At 42.1% G+C, this 16,556-nt stretch overlaps 1 protein-coding gene across 6 annotated transcripts in view; it reads left to right on the top strand.

Annotated features, from left to right (window-relative positions):
* Positions 1 to 16,556, top strand: part of RGS6 (regulator of G protein signaling 6) — a 323,298-nt gene that overhangs the window by 211,171 nt on the left and 95,571 nt on the right. For all 6 annotated transcript variants that reach the window (XR_005597748.1, XR_005597746.1, XR_005597745.1 and 3 more), the window contains 4 exons: positions 4,200 to 4,251; positions 7,393 to 7,457; positions 11,887 to 11,963; positions 16,116 to 16,197. Coding sequence is in view for 1 of the 6 variants with exons in the window: in XM_039535587.1 (XP_039391521.1) it covers positions 4,200 to 4,251; positions 7,393 to 7,457; positions 11,887 to 11,963; positions 16,116 to 16,197 (276 nt within the window). In the remaining 5 variants the exon portion in view is untranslated. The remainder of the gene's footprint in view (positions 1 to 4,199; positions 4,252 to 7,392; positions 7,458 to 11,886; positions 11,964 to 16,115; positions 16,198 to 16,556) is intronic.

Here is a 16,556-nt window from a genome sequence, read left to right as displayed (position 1 = left end):
GGCTTCCCTGTTAATTCACTGATTGGGCTCCCGAAGCTCCTTTTCTATAACAGATTGTCTATTATTGAAAATGACCAGGAAAGAACAAAGGTGGAGCTCATTGTGTAAAGTTTCAAACTGAATTTGTTTCCACCTATCATATGGTCCATAGTAACGCTAATAATACCTGAATACCTGGCTTTTCTATAGCACTTTTCATCCACAGAGTTCAAAGCACTTTGCAAATATTTTATCATTATCCACATTTTACAGAAGGGAAGCTGAGGCTAAGGGAGGTGAAGTGACTTGCCCCAGGCTAACTAGCAGCCTACATCAGAGCTGGGAATAAGTTCCAGGGCTCTTTCCACTAGGCCACTGGTCTTCCTGTCCTCTCTCTTCTGTTTACTGCTGTCTTCTCCATCATCTAACTCCTCCCTTCCTTCTGTGTTGCCCTCTGTTGAGCTTTTATTGAAAAGGCTTTCATCTCTGCCTCTGCTGCTGCTGCCACTAGCTCCCGCTGCCCTACTAATGCATGTTGTTTTCACTTAAGAAGCAGAAGTGTAGATTAATTACCAAATAGTCATTAACTCACCTGTACAGTTGTACTTTCCCACTGGGCCTCATTAAAAGACCTATCAAGAAAGGGTCATTAGCAGGATGTCATTGCCAGCTGTCAAAAACTCCTACCCTCCACCCTGTCAGCCAGGTTCCAACATCAGGGTCATGTTTAACTCTCTTTCCCCATTTTCATCCCACATATGCACTGTCAACAGATCATGTTGTTTTTTCCTTCAGTGTCTTTTGCTCTAGAACAGTGGTCACCAACTAGTAGATTGCGATCGACTGGTCTATCCTGGAGCCTCTGCCTGTCGATCGGGATCTTCTGCTGCTAAAAGTCCGGCGATGCAGTGGGGCTAAGGCAGGCTCCCTGCCTGCCCTGGCCATGCGCCGCTCCTGGAAGCGGCCAGCACGACCCTGAAAACCTGGCGTGGGAATGCAGGGGTCTCAGCACTGCTCCTGCCTGCAAGCACTGTCCCCACAGCTCCCATTGGCCGGGAATGGGGAACTGTGGCCAATGGGAGCTGCAGGGGCAGTGCCTGCAGAGAGGGGCAGCACACGGAGCCTCGTGCCCACACCCCAGGGGCTGCAGGGTCATGCTGACCGCTTCCGGGAGTGACTTGGGGCCGGGGCAGGCAGGGAGCCTGCCTTAGCCCTGCTGCGCAGCCGACCGGGAGCTGTCCGAGATAAGTGCTGGCTGGTGGGAGCTCACACCTCTCACACACCCCAACCCACAGCCCTGAGTCCCCTTCTAGAGCCAGAACCCTGTATCCTCTCCTGCACCCCAACACTCTGACCCAGCCCGGAGTGCCCCGCTGCACCCAAACTCCCTCCCATAGTTTGTACCCATCATCCACTCTTACACCCCAAACCCCAGCCCCAGGATCAGCCCAGAGCCCCCTCCCGCACTCCGAACCCCTTGGCCCCAGCCCTGAGCCCGCATCCCCTCCCACATCCCAACCCACTGCCCCAGCCCGGTGAGAGTGAGTGAGAGAAAGTGGATATTAGGAAAAACTTTTTCACTAGGAGGGTGGTGAAGCACTGGAATGGGTTACCTAGGGAGGTGTTGGAATCTCCTTCCTTAGAGGTTTTTAAGGTCAGGCTTGACAAAGCCCTGGCTGGGATGATTTAGTTGGGGATTGGTCCTGCTTTGGTCCCTTCCAACCCTGATATTCTATGATTCTATGAGAGTGAGTGACGGAGGGAGGGGGGATGGAGTGAGTGGGACAGGGTCTTGGGGAAAGAGTGGGGCCCCAGGGAAGGGGCAGGGTAGATCCTGGGTTGCATTTAAATTCAAAAAGTGATCGTATGCGTAAAAAGGTTGGAGACCACTGCTCTAGAACCTTGTCTACCCATTGGTCATCTCTCAATGCCCTGCCACATATTTTGCCTCAGTCATTCTACACAAAAATATTCTGCTAGAATCACTTTCCTATTCCACTAATCTGAATACATCAGCCACTTGTCTTCGCATGGAATGTGTTAGGGTAGGTGTGACCGGAGGGCCAGAGGAGCCACACTGAGGTTATTCAATTAGGGTGAACTGCAAAGCTGGTGAATATTTCAATACTTAGATTTACCAAGCCAGCATAAAACAGCTTCTGTAATACCTTACTGATTACCCAGAAGCCAACAACACAGTTCCCTTAAATCAGCCCAGCCTCAGGCCTCCACCCAGACACCCAAGTCAACTATGATGAGGATTACTGAAAATCTTTTTCATCATATAAGAAAGTTCTACCAACCCCAAAGGATCGGACACATTACCTCCCAGGTTAATGAATATTTCAGATCTTACCCAAATACATGCTTACAGACGATTGTTATTATCTAAACTAAAATCTATTAAAAAAGAAAAGAGATACAGAGTATTAAAAGATCAGTATAGATACAGACATGAGTATAGTTCTGAGATCAGATTCATAGTAGAGATGGTGAGCTTTGTAATTGCAAATAGTTCTTTCAGAATTAGTCCATAGGTTATAGTCCAATGTTCATATTCAGGGTGATCCAGATAGGACTGGAGTTCTCAGTTTTAGGATTTAAGTTTCCCCTGCATGAAGCATCAAGCAGATCTGAGATTAAAAGGATAAGGACACAAGACATTTTTATACAGTTCCAGGCCTTTTTTTGACAGCTCAGAGTCCTTAGGCGAACAATAGCCAATCATGGAGACTTTGAAGTAGACCTATTTCCTAAGCATCACTGGTAATGAGCTACATGGATTAACATAAGGCAATTGCCTGTTCTTCCACCATTCTCAGGTGATTTGCTATACATTTCAAAGAGAGATGAATATAGTGATATTACTGTGTTTACAGTTCAGTTAAATGTTAAGATGTCCTTTTGATCTCTGAATTAACAGAATACAGCATAGACAGGGACTATTTGACTACATTAAGAACAGGAGTACTTGTGGCACCTTAGAGACTAACAAATTTATTTGAGCATAAGCTTTCGTGGGCTACAGCCCACTTCTTCGGATGACTACATTAATGACTACATTATTAACCTCTAATAAGATATGAGTACACACATACAATGAATATCACTTCTAATTTCTCACAATATAGGTTTGCATTTTAAAGTTCTAGCGTATCTACCATGGAATGGCCCTCATTACCATTCACATACTTTTCTAATATGTCTCTAGAGGTTGGATCTGGGTCATTTATTCTGCAGGATTTAACCCTTTCTGGCCATGCATCATACTTTGCATAAGATTTGTTGCAATTATGTAACAGTGGTAGCAAAAATGTTTTGCATGGTCATATTTTAATCAGATAATGTCACAGTAGGATGTATACTAAATATTTTTCGACACCTTCATGTGCTCATTAACAGTTCCTTTCACTGCTCCTTGGCACAAAGATCTGCCGTCTTCATGCATGCAAAGTGCTATGCCCACCTTTGGCAGAGAAGTTACTCTTTCGTGCACATTAAAACTGCAATGTAACTACCATGTAGTTAATATTATTGTAATTAATTGTAGCAGAAAGTTTAAGCTGGGTGGTTACAGTGTTCTCTCCTGAGCAGAATGGAAAACCAGTGATGTTAGTTTGGGTCCTGCTTTCAAAACTACAATATTAGATGGGGTTTTGAAATTGGGAAAATCAGTTTTGCCTATTCTTAATCTGAATTGTATTGTCCGGTTAATTTAGAATGTAAATTGGGGCAGGAGACTGTATCTTCCTCTGTTTTGTACAGTGCCAAGCACATTAACAGTGCTCAAAACCCAATGATATGTACAATGTGTAAAAAGGCCACAGGAATGTTCTCACACTCCTTAAAGATGGCTCAAGGTAAAAGCAGGTTCTTTTGGAGCGAGGAAGGTTGCCGGGGGATGGGCGAACAAGCCGATACTCAAATGTAGGGGTGAGGGTGTCTAAAGGTAATCTCAATATTAGGAACCCTGAATCTGTGTATTGGTCTCTTCATCTATCCCTGGGCACTGAATGCAGAGAAAGTTTGCCGATACCCTACTGATGGCCCAGTCCTGTGTCCACTGAAGTCAATTGCACTATTTTCATTGACTCCATAAGAACGGGGATTGGACTTTAGGCTGTCAAGGGCATCATAATATTTATAATTTTCAGTTGCATTAAGGTTTGTTGTTTAAGCTTAAATGAATATAAATATAAATATGATGTGCTGTTTTTCAGGCCCCATACTTTTGGCCTTCAAACTGCTGGGAACCAGAAAATACAGACTATGGTGAGAATAAAATATTCTAGTTTTTCAAAAATTCCTGTTGAAAGTGTCAGAAGTAACACTGTTGCCCTGTAGAAATTGTTTATTAGTGGTATACAACATTTCATGCTCAGAGTTTCCTCTTCAACTCCAGATAAGGGCCATATTACATGCCATCCTTTCATTAGGTGAAATCCCAGCTCCATTGAAGGCAATGGGAGTTTGCCATTAACTTCAATGGGGCCAGGATTTCACCCATTGAGTAGCACCTTTCTTCTCAAATAGTCCTACTGATTTTAACAGGACTATTTAGGGCGTAAGATGATAGTCAATGTGAAGGTATAAGTAATCTCCCTTGTAAGAATTAGTAGGGTCTAGTAGCATAAAGATTGCTTCTGTGGTGGAATACTCTCTGATCTGTAGCTCAATTAGAACTATTAGTCAATAAATGTTAATCCTGTTTGGGCTGGCTGCTCAATAAACAGTTATCTAACCAACAATAGCATACCATTAGCAGTGTCAAACAAAAATTAAGCTTTTCTGATACGTGGCATTAAAAAACATGAAAAGGGAAAATACATTTAAATTACCAGATGATAACTGGTGACAGAAGAATAACAATGGTTTATGAGCTAATAAATCACAGTACCCTATATTAAACAGCTGAGTGGCTGAGGACAGGAATAATGCATAAAGAAAATACAGCAGTGTTGTCCTCTTTAGCTGTCCCTGTGCATTATTGCTCTCCTGTAGAACTACACTGTTCTCATATCTACATGATAAAATCAGTTATTCTATCCCACTGTGGCATTGGCAGAGGAAGTGAATGCATCTGTGTGCTCCTAAAACAAGGGCTTCTGGAAATGTTTCTTTAAAAGATCTCTCAGTAACTAAGGCCAATTTATAACCAAAAAAAATAATAATTCCCCCCCACCGCCCCAGACAACAATCATTCATTATTGTGGATTTTGGAAATAATATTTGGTAGAGTAAACGGGAAGCCCATAACCGTGTGTAGAGCTCATTTGCAATCCCCACATACAGTGATAGTTATTAACATCTTTCTATGTTTGCCTAAGTGTAGGGAACATCTATGAAAAGTCACAGTAATGTTAATTATTTACAAAGGCATTTCTAAATATTTTAATGGTAACCACTGTATATGATGTATGTGCACAGTTACACTGAAAATACTTTCTGTACGTATCATAGTAACTATCTGGAAACAGAAGATTTTTTTCAGTAGCATTAAGTAAAAAACTGGATGTAGATGCAATGCATTGTATGTAATAGTGCTCCTCAAAGAAAGGCCTTCTGTGACCTGCCCCAAGGCTGCAAACATGCTGTGGATGCATTAGCTTTGAGCCCCTTCGGGCTCATTTTCACGTATCCAATATCAGCATTTGTGTATCACTTAGGCCATGTGGATTCTTCAGAATCCTGAATAAAGCCCAAAGTGGCAGTTTTCAGCTACACCCAAATAAAACTGAAGTCTCAGTAGCTGTCTATACATTTTTTTTACCTGCATTTTTGATGCCTCAAAGACATTGATGGGGCTGAAACTGGCCTTCTGATGATAGTTCACTCCCTGGAATGTGGAAATACCCTGAGATGACTAGATCTGGATTTATTTTGACCCTATAAATGGCTTCCAGATGAAACTACTGTTGAAATATATAAATACCAAGAATAACAATACTTGAATTAATCCAGTATGGTCACTGTGCCTCTAATGCAATATCTGAATCTCCTCAGTAGAGGTAGTTGAAAATATTCTGTCAATTTTTAACAGAAAATTGGGTTTTTAAATAAATGAAGGTTTTTTATGGAAAGTGTCTGTTTCAACATTTTTATTTTTTCAGAAAAAATCTATGTTTTTCAATGAAAAGTTGACATTTTCTATTGAAAATTTTGATGAAAAAAATAATTTCTCTCAGACAAAACCCTATTTTCTGAGCAGTTCTACTTCTATAGACTGTGGGTCAGATTGTATCCAGCCCTGAAAGAGATTAGGAGAGGGTGTAAAATAGGGACTTTTACCACATTCAGATCCAGGTTCAGATTTCAAAGACCCCAAAGATTGGAGACCTGGGTCCATATTATGTAATTTGGATCTTAATCTGAATTTGACACAGCTCCTGTGTAGGGTGAGATTCTGTGTTCTAGTTTCAGTCCATAATAGAGGTGAGGGGCCAGTTGCAAAGTCCTGATGCTAACTGCCTCAGAATGCAGGATGGTACAGAATACACTGGGCCCATATCAACCCCCAGTATATACACTCACAGCAATTGCTATGGTAACTGGTTTTGGTGTTGGACAAAACAATGATTTTAAATGGGAATAAGCAAGTGGAGCTGATGGATCTTAAAGCAATGAATCAAATCCAAAGAGGCACTCAGCTCCTTCCAGGATTTGGCTCAAATTTTTATTTTCGTATCAATAATCTGTAGGGTGACTAGACAGCAAGTGTGAAAAATCAGGACAGGGGGTGGAGGGGTAATAAGAGCCTAAAAAAGAAAAAGACCCAAAAATCGGGACTGTCCCTATAAAATCGGGACATCTGGTCACCCTAATAATCTGAATACTTTTTCAGTAAACAAGGGAAGGAAATGCATAAGATATACAGGGCCACTCGCAAGAACAGTCCTCTCACTCTCTGTGCTCTAGCTGGGAGAAGGATGCTCAAAAAGGGGGTGAGGAAGCAACGGGGTGATGGCTCTGACCCCTTCCACACCAGCTGTGGAGCATGGCCAAATGCTCTCTTTAGATGCACTAATGAGAGCATCTTTCACCAGCCCCAGTAGCAATTATGCCTTTCTGAGACTCGACTCCTCCTTGGGTTCCTCCCCATACTCAGGGCTTTGTTGATAAAGCCATAATATAGCCCATAAAATGCAAGCAGAGCTGAGTCTAAATAAAATGGCTTTTTTCATGCTTGTTAATTGAGATGTCTCCAGATCTTTAAAGGTTATATCCTCCCGTGAGACTTGAGACCCCTACTGTGCACAGGAAATGCTAGCTAGGTATCTAGCTCTATCATGCCTAAGGTCAGGTTTAACTATGTGAATGAACAATACATGCACAGCAATGTTTTTGGTTGGTTTTTTTTTCATCCTGTAGTAACTGCCTTTTTCTGAATTGTTTTCATTATGGCTCTCCCCTTAGCCATCTATCTTTGCAAGCGGACCATGCAGAACAAAGCTAGGCTGGAGCTGGCGGATTATGAAGCCGTAGGTATACTGATGTTACAGTTCATGGGGCGGGAGCAATGCTTTCTTCAAAAACTGAATCTTTCTTCTTAGTGATTTGAATTCACCTTTAGCAGGGAGCTCTCTATTTTATTATCACTATTATTTTATTATTTTATTTTATTTATTTTCAAAAGATTCTATTGGTTAATTCTTGAGAGAACGTCGAACTCCTAAACGAGGATGTCCTTGATACGCATTTTAGTGTCTCACCTTTAAGTATCCACAGCATACTCCTTCAGAGATATGGGACAAGTTGCACAAGAGCTTACACTGCGGCTGCTTTTCTGGTTAGCTTTTGTCTTTCCAGGAGCCAGTGGGATGATAAATGTTTAGATATATTACAAGGTTAGCATTCTTGGACAATTACATTGCCACTGATGCATATCTCATATTTGTAGACTCTCAAAGGAACGATTTTCAAAAAAATGAATTTGAGCTAAATTTTCCAAATTCCATATACAGGCATTAGCTATGTTTAGTAAAGAGGCATTGTCAGGCTAAAAAGCAGACATGTGAAAATGCCCTTAACCTATGTTACAAGTCATTCACTTTTTGCATTACTCTGAATGTAGGCAATGAAAGCATTCTAGCCAACTGCACTTTTGTTTATAATCAGGCGCTAGTCAATCTAATTTTCAGGTTCTGCTTTACTAGCTCAACAGAGTAGTGGTTGAGTTTCAGATACTTCAGTGGAATGTTTGAAAAATTGTTACTATTAGAAATGTTTTTTAATTTTATGAAATAATTTGTATTGGTTTTAGGTATGGTTTTAAAACAAACAAACAAAACTAATTTCCCCCTCCCTCCTCGTTGTTATAAAATCTAAATTTGGGAGCAAATGTGACCTAACAGTGACCTGTTTAATATATCTAATTCATAGCCTAGCCTGTCCCCATCATGCCACAGATGTGCCCTGTACTGACTAGAGATAAAGAAAGAACCCTCTATTGATTACTTTTGCACACAAGGGACTATGTATGCTCCATTGGATCCTTGCACACAAGTCTTGTTGATGACAATAGGAATGGTATATAAATACACCGAGGACAAAATATGGCCTTCAGTGCCTGACTGGAGTCATGCTGCTGCTGAATCCACATAGGGACTGCATTTCCATGTACAGTGGGAAATAACAGTAGACAGTATTTTCTAGCGACAGTATACTGAGTTAAATTCTGCTCTAACACTAATCTAAATCTCTCATTGGGCCAGAGAGAGAGTGAGCATAACTCTCTAGCCTAGCCTAGCAATGTCAAGGGAGACCCAGGCTCCAGTCCCTGCTCCAATGTCTATGTGTGTATTTTATAAAATATGGAAAAAATTCAACAGGAGAGATTGGAAAAGGCCCATCCCAGAGAACCATATAGCCAAATGGTTAAGGCAGTCTCTTGGAAGGTGGAAGACCTGCGTTCAAGTCCCTGTTCCCAGTCGGCAAAGCTGAGATTTCAACCCAGGTTTCTTGCACTCAGGATGAGTGCTCTATCCATTGGGCTCTTGGCTATAAGGGCACCACCTCTTCCTCCTGTGTTTTATACAGAGCTTGATCCAATAGAGGTAGGTGGCGAGATGCCTAGATTGAGGATCCCACTGATGCTTCAGCACTGAGCAGCTCAGTGGCGTCAGAACTTGGGAAGATTTGCACATAGCCACCAGAAGAAATAAAGGGCTTGTCTACATGGGAAGTTGCGTGGAATAAGCTAGGGCAGGGATCAGCAACCTTTCAGAAGTGCTGTGCCGAGTCTTCATTTATTCACTCTAATTTAAGGTTTCACGTGCCAGTAAATACATTTTAATGTTTTTAGAAGGTCTCTGTTTATAAGTCTATAATATGTAACTATTGTATGTAAAGTAAATAAGGTTTTTAAAATGTTTAAGAAGCTTCATTTAAAATTAAATTAAAATGCAGAGCCCCCCAGACCAGTGGCCAGGACCAGGGCAGTGTGAGTGCCACTGAAAATCAGCTTGCGTGCCACATTTGGCACTCGTGCCACAGGTTGCCTACCCCTGAGCTAGGGTATGACTTTAAAGTGCACTAGCTATTCTATATGAACTCTCCATGTGGACACCCTTACTCTGCACTAACAGTGCCTTTTGTGTAGTGTAGCTTATCCATTTTTAAGTTACTAAGCTAAACCTCACAAAGGAACTTCTAGTGTGAAATAAGAGTGTCCCCATGGAGAGTTAGTGCAGAATAGCTAGTGCACTTTAAATTCACACCCTAACTTACTCCCTACTAACTTCCTAGTCCTCCGGCCCTAGGGGACTTTGCAAGCAGAAATGTAGGCAACTAGGGAATGTAAGTCCCGTCAGGGGTAGGCAGCAACCAGGCAGTGATTTTGAGGATCTAAATTTGGGACTTAGGCACCTAAAGTGGCAGTTAGGAGCCTAAATTCTTTTGTGGATTTAGGCCACAGATTCCATCCCAGTAATGCTACCCTTGAACAGCAGACAAGCTGTGGAATATTAAAATCCACATGCACTGTATATCCTTTTGCTGATTTGCTGCTTCTGCATATCTCCAGTTTCATTATTTTTAAAAAATTATAATTACTCAGTCACCTGACTAACTAAATTCTATAAGGATCCATTATAAAAAACAAAAGGCCTGTTTAGCACCAGCATTAGCACCCACACTTGCACTCATGCAATGAAGCTACAGTACTAAGTACTTTTGCATTCAAGTGTCTATTGAGAATAGTAATGCTCTAATGATGGCAAACAATTAGATCTTGATTTTTCTGTCATTTTCTCATTTATTACATGATTAGAGATCACGTCTGAATTGCAAACTTGCCCTCTTAATGAGAGACAGGAAGATGATAAGGGCATCAACTCTTCTCCATGCACATTCATAGGGTCCCTATGTTTCTACTGGTAAACCATAGTATGGCCTGGAAGATTAAGTTCAGGTGCCCTTATGTTTTTTTCCCCTTGTTGGCCAAATATAAGCCTGATTCTTCTCTCAGTTACACCAGATTTACCTGGTGTCACTCCATTGACTTCAGTGGAGTTACTCCTGATTTACACCAATATACAGTGGGCATAGTTAACTTTTCTTTTGCCTCCTTACCAGCTACTGCTGATTTCCTGACCCCATAATTCAGGAGAGCATCCCAAATCAGGACGACACTTAAGCATGTACTTAAATTAAGGCATATGATTAAGTCACATAGAATTCAATGCGAATTAAGCACATGCTCAAATGGTCTCCTGAATGTGTATGAACTTAGACTTATGTATGTTTGGACTTCTGGGGTAAATGAGTAAAATTCTATGGCCTGTTATACAGGAAGTCAGACTAGATTATCTAATGGTCTCTTCTGGCCTTGGAGTCTGTGAATTTATGAACCAACATGTATGTGTTTAAGTGTTTTCCTGAATTGGAGCTATAGCAATAATGGGCTATAGTGATAGAACCAATAATATCTTACCAACCAGTAAAAAGTTAAAACAGTTTAACCCAGAGTGAGTTAGAAGAGAAGAGTAGGATCAGGCTAATAGTGGTGTGTGTGTGTGTGTGTGTGTGTGTGTGTGTGTGTGTGTGTGTGTGTGTGTGTGTGTGTGTGTGTGTGTGTGTGTGTGTGTGTGTAAATTTGACTTCAGAATACCTGTCAGTGTTATGAAGTTAATTTTAGAAATGGGCTTAAACTTGGAATTCGAGCCATGTGCCAAACCCCACCTTACATTCTGATCAAGTTCAGATCCAGCTCCAAACTTTGTGGCTTAGGCCTCTCACTGTAATGGTCATGGAGCAGAAACTTAAACTGTACCTCAGACTTAGACAAAGTTTGGATCTGGATCCAGACTTAAGCAGCTTGGGCCGATCTCTAGTTATTTCCATTGTCCTGACAAATAATCAGTTTCCTTTCATGAATTGCCCTGACAATACCCAGACTTCAGTATGCTGCACTGTGGAATGCCTTCAGGGTTAATAATCCACTGAACAACTGAGGGATGGTCATCCTTTATGAAACAAATAAGGCCAGAGAATATCCTTCCTCCTTCCCCACCCAGCCACCCCACAAAAGCAAAGCATGCAGGTAGCAGTCAGCTGATATCAGAACGGGAAATTGTCAGTTCCAAAAACTTTCACAGTGGAAAGTACACTGAGGAATACGTGGAAACAAGTCCAACACTGTTTTATTAGTAGAGCTCTGGCAGTCTGTTTCACACCCTGTTACAACTCCTGCTTTGGTCCTTCCTGTTTCTGCTATGTGGTGGCTTGAAATGGGGACACACACCATTGCATTCACATTCATATCATATTTTGCCTACTGAGACAATTTACCAATATTAATTTCAGTATTTTGAGCTTTCCAGGTTAAAAAAAAGATGCAATAATTTAGTTCTTAAACTTCAGTTGTAATTAGTGTGATTAATTGTTTTCTTTGTTTGCTTCTCTTATCAGGAAAACCTAGCAAGACTGCAGAGAGCTTTTGCAAGGAAGTGGGAATTCATCTTTATGCAAGCAGAGGCCCAAGTGAAGTAAGTTATTCCCAGTTCAGTGAACTGGAGGAGTCCTTAGAGTTTTGCAGGGGAAGGGGATTGGATTAAGACAATGTTTCCCAGTTAGAGCCTTTACCAATAAATCCCGAGTTTAGTTTTGGCAAATTCTAGTCCCTGTCACACTGGAAACAGCATAGGGCTAATTCACAAGATCACATACCGTGAGGAAAAATTGCCAGGATAAAGATGGGTCTAATCATCTGTGCGCAGGTCTGGACGCCAAGAACTCCTGAGCTTCTTGCTCTTGTTCAAGTCTCTTGCCATTTGTGCCTCAATTTCCCACTCAGTATAAGTGGGAGGAATAATAACTACCAGGCAGGTGTATGAGTTAATGTTTGTAAAGTACACCTCTACCCCGATATAACATGACCCAATATAAGGCAGGTTCACATACAACATGGTAAAGCTCTGACATGCTGCTCTGAGCAGCGTGTTAAGGGTGTCGGGCCAGGCCAGGGCTGAGGGGTTTGATAAGGGGCAGAGGGTCTCGGGGGCAGTCAGGAGCTCCCCCCCAGAATCTGGGGGGCAGGAGCTGTGGGAAGGCACTTTTGGGGGCCCCTCAGTCCCAGAGTGGCCCGGGGGATTAGCGGGGGGTTGGGAGCAGCCTGCTCTGCTTCCCTCACCCTGGCCCCAGCCGTGTCGCTCGGGGGAGGGGGCTTGGGGGAAGGCATCCCCCCTGCACTCACCAGCAGCAGCAGAAGCAGAGCAGCCCGGCCCCAGCCCGCTCCACTCCGCCAGCTCCCAGCCGCAACGCTCTGCTTCCCGCCACAGGTGAGTACGGGGGGCGTCCTTTCCCCAACCTCCCCGCACTCACCTGCAGCGGGAAGCGGAGCTCCATGGCTGGGAGCTGGCAGGGTGGAACGGACTGGGGCCGGGCTGCTCCGCTTCCTGCCGCTGCCAGTGAGTGCCTGTGAGGGGGCGGGGTGTGTGGATAGGGGTCAGAGCAGTCAGGGGACAGGGAGGTTGGGTAGGGGGTGGGATCCTGGGGGTAATTAGGGATGAGGGTCTCTGAAGGGGGCGGCCAGGGAACAAGAAACGGGGGGCAAAGCAAGTTTGATATAACGCGGTCTCACCTATAACGTGGTGAGATTTTTTGTCTTCCAAGGATCGCGTTATATCGGGGTAGAGGTGTACTTTGAAGATAAAAAGTGCTGCCATTTCTGCAGTAGCTATGCAATTGGGCTTCACACAGTACATTTGTTTTATAAATATCCCCAATTATTTTTCCCGCTGAATAAATCAAATCCCAGAAAACTCAGTTCTATTGTATCCATACTAAGTGACCTCCTTGTGCTACCAAATCATTGTGGACTATTATGTAATACTTCCATAAGGCTTACTCATATTTTACAAGTACTTTTTTTTTAACCCTCCTTCTCCTGTCATTCCACCCAGAACTGGGAATCTTCAGTTTACCTTCTATTTACTGATGATCACAATGTGCCGTCTCTTTAGTAGTATATGCAACATGACATTGTTACTCCCACAATATGTGCATGGTTCTGGGTTTGTGAAAGTGGGGTGCTTAGAAGTCTGCATGTCCGTGTTGCAGAAGGAGTTGTCGCATGTGAAAACTACAAGGAAGGTGAAGGTGACATATTAGTGATACAGAATATGGATATTTTGTATTCTTGGGAAACACCGAAAAAGCAGAGGGAATTTGCACTTTCAGAATCAAACAGTAAAACAAATGTTACAAAATAAAAAGAGATTGCTATTTCTTATTATGTATGTGTATATATGCAAGTGTGTGTATCTATATTTGTAGTACTTCGTTGATTAACACTGTAATTACATTGTAATTATGGACCATTTAAGAACATGGTAATTATCCTTAAAATAACATGGTAATTAAGGGATTATTTCAGTTCAGAGTGCTGGTATTCTGATGAGATGAGAAAATTGGAAGTTACAATAATAATTAGTCTTTGAGATGCTTAAAGGTTCACTGCCAAGATAAAAATCATAATTTTGTTTGATTATGTACTTCTGTCACTAGTAGCATAGATCATTACAACTGGAAGGATTTTAAGTCTTGTTTTCTTTTCACTATCAATGATGTTTGTTTACTTTTTCTCCATTTCATTCACTTGGAGCAATAAAAATCAGCTGGTTGCTCTCACTTCTTGTTGCTAATTGGCTTCATTTCTTGGTTTTCAGACACTACTCCAGTGCTGTTTGGGCTTAGGTTTCCAGCACTGCAGAGTAAGATTTAAATTGAAAAACTACAAGCATCTGGAAACAGTCCTTGTCATATCAAGTTTTGTACTCCCCCTCCCCCATCTCACATTCCATTGGTGTATTTACCTGTAGGCTGGACATGCCAAAGTCCTGGGCAACATTGAATGAGCAGTAATATTCAATGTGGACTTCAGTGAGAGCTGTGGTCACTTCGTGTTTTGAAAATCAGGCCACCTGCTTAGTGGATTTAGTTGCAATGCTTGAAAATCATGGCCTTAATGCAATTAATTATATTGTATTTTCATAATTCAGTATTTCTTATTTTAAAAAAATTGTAATCAATTGCACATTCTTGGAGATTGTATATATAAAAAAGCCCAGATCCTGGATTGTGTTGCAACCATTTTATGTTTTACTACTAGAACAAAGCAGCCCTAAAGTCAGTGTAACCAGCCACAGGAGGATTACCCACTATGAGCATGGGAATCTTCGAGTGTTGTAAAGCTGGCATAACATCTCCTATTCAATCCTGTACACCTTTGTCTGGCATAAGGGGCTAGGCTGGAAGAAAGTGGGCTGAATCTGAGGGCTTGTCTTCACTACGGGGGTAAGTTGACCTAAGTTACGCCACTCCAGCTTAGGTCGACTTACCCTGGTGTCTTTACTGCGCTGCATTGACGGGAGACACTTTCCCATCGACTTACCTTACTCTTCTCGGGGAGCTGGCGTACCGGAGTCAACTGGAGAGTTCTCTGCTGTCGATTTAGTGGGTCTTCACTAGACCTGCTAAATTGACACCCACTGCATCAATTGCAGCAGCGTCGATCTCCCCATTAGTGAAGACAAGCCCTGAGTCTCTTATCCTCTGCTGCCATGCCCTCGGCCCACTGACAGCCACCTGAAGGCTGCTCTAACTTTATGCTAGGTGACCCAGAACTGGGGGAGCACAAAGCCTTTGCATGCCGCCATCCCAGGTTGCACTATGTGCTCCTCATCTGCAGCCAAGGATCTGGGTCATTGTCTCAGCCTTATGATGCTATGTTCCAAGAGCTGATGTTATAATTCCATGTATATGTCTGGCTGTGGATCAACAACTGATCGCAACCTCTCCAACCAGGGGTGATGGTGATAAAGACAAATAACTAATAACCCCCACAATGATGGGTTTTCTTCCAACTACTACTTTAAATTATCATTTAAAAATAGTGTCAGTAAAGATGCTGAATTGAGAGCTTTAGAAACAGACATCCTCTGTAAAGGAACAAAACAGGTAGAGCATATGTAGTGCCAGTGTAGGCTTCCACCACACTCCTCCATCAATATGCTTCAAACATGTTCTGAAGGGACCACATTATGCTTAAGGGGGATTGTTCATTCTCCTTGTCCCATTCAGTCTCTGACTTGTCTTCTGAAATTCCTTAAAAGTGCCAGTTTTGATGGTGCTACTGGTATTTATGGTGTGGGGGATCTGACCATGAGAAATTTGCAATAATTCTGTTAGTATGTCCCATGTGGAACAATTTTGTGAAATCATGTGTTTATCTGACTTGTTGGACCCTGATACAGGACAGCCATTAAGTTGATGCGTAACTTTTAAGTAAACAGACTTCAGGGGGACTCCTCACATGTTTAAAGTTAAACACCAACTTAAGTGCTCCGCTTGACTGGGACTGGGAAATCTGGTGTCAGAAAAGCTATTCGCTGCCAGGTGCAGAGCAGATGTTAACAAAAAAGTTCTCTCAGTAAAAGCAAAAGATCCCTTTCGTCAGGCTGGTGGAATGACCACACAAATCACTTGGCATCTGCAATCTGACATTTCTGTATGGAAAAATGTGTGACTAGAACAGGAGTACTAGAATTGCTGTCAATTGGGTCCAAAAATCCAGGGGGAAACTGGGAGCAAGTCAGAAAAGTGACATCGTGGATTGTTTCATTTCTTTATTTTCTCAGAATTGACAGAAAAAAGGATAAAACTGAAAGGAAAATTTTGGACAGCCAAGAAAGAGCATTTTGGGATGTGCACAGGCCAGTGGTAAGTCTCTTTTTAAATTACGCTCCTTAGCAAAGCTAGTGATGTTGGATACGCTGCATGGAGAGGTTAGCTTTAAAACTGCTGAACAGATTTTCTTCACATTTCAATTGTCCATTAGGAGATCTTCAGAACAAGGCAAGTTTGAACAAAATTGTTTCAAAAGTTTTAGATTTGTGCATGCACAACATTTTTTATTTGAACATAAAGTGTAAGTGTATAGGTTCTTTTTTTTTCATAAGTAGAATTCAAAAGCAGTTAAACCAGTTTTGTTCAAGTTTTCTAGAAAAACTCAACTTCAAGCTGAGACCAAGTAATTTCAGCCTGAATGGAATTTGTGTGCTGAAGTTGTATGCTGAAAT

This window comes from Mauremys reevesii, linkage group 4 (assembly GCF_016161935.1).
Source record: "Mauremys reevesii isolate NIE-2019 linkage group 4, ASM1616193v1, whole genome shotgun sequence".
Lineage (NCBI taxonomy): Eukaryota > Metazoa > Chordata > Testudines > Geoemydidae > Mauremys > Mauremys reevesii.
Note: the sequence above shows the minus strand (reverse complement) of the source record. Positions and strands in the feature narration are given on the sequence as shown.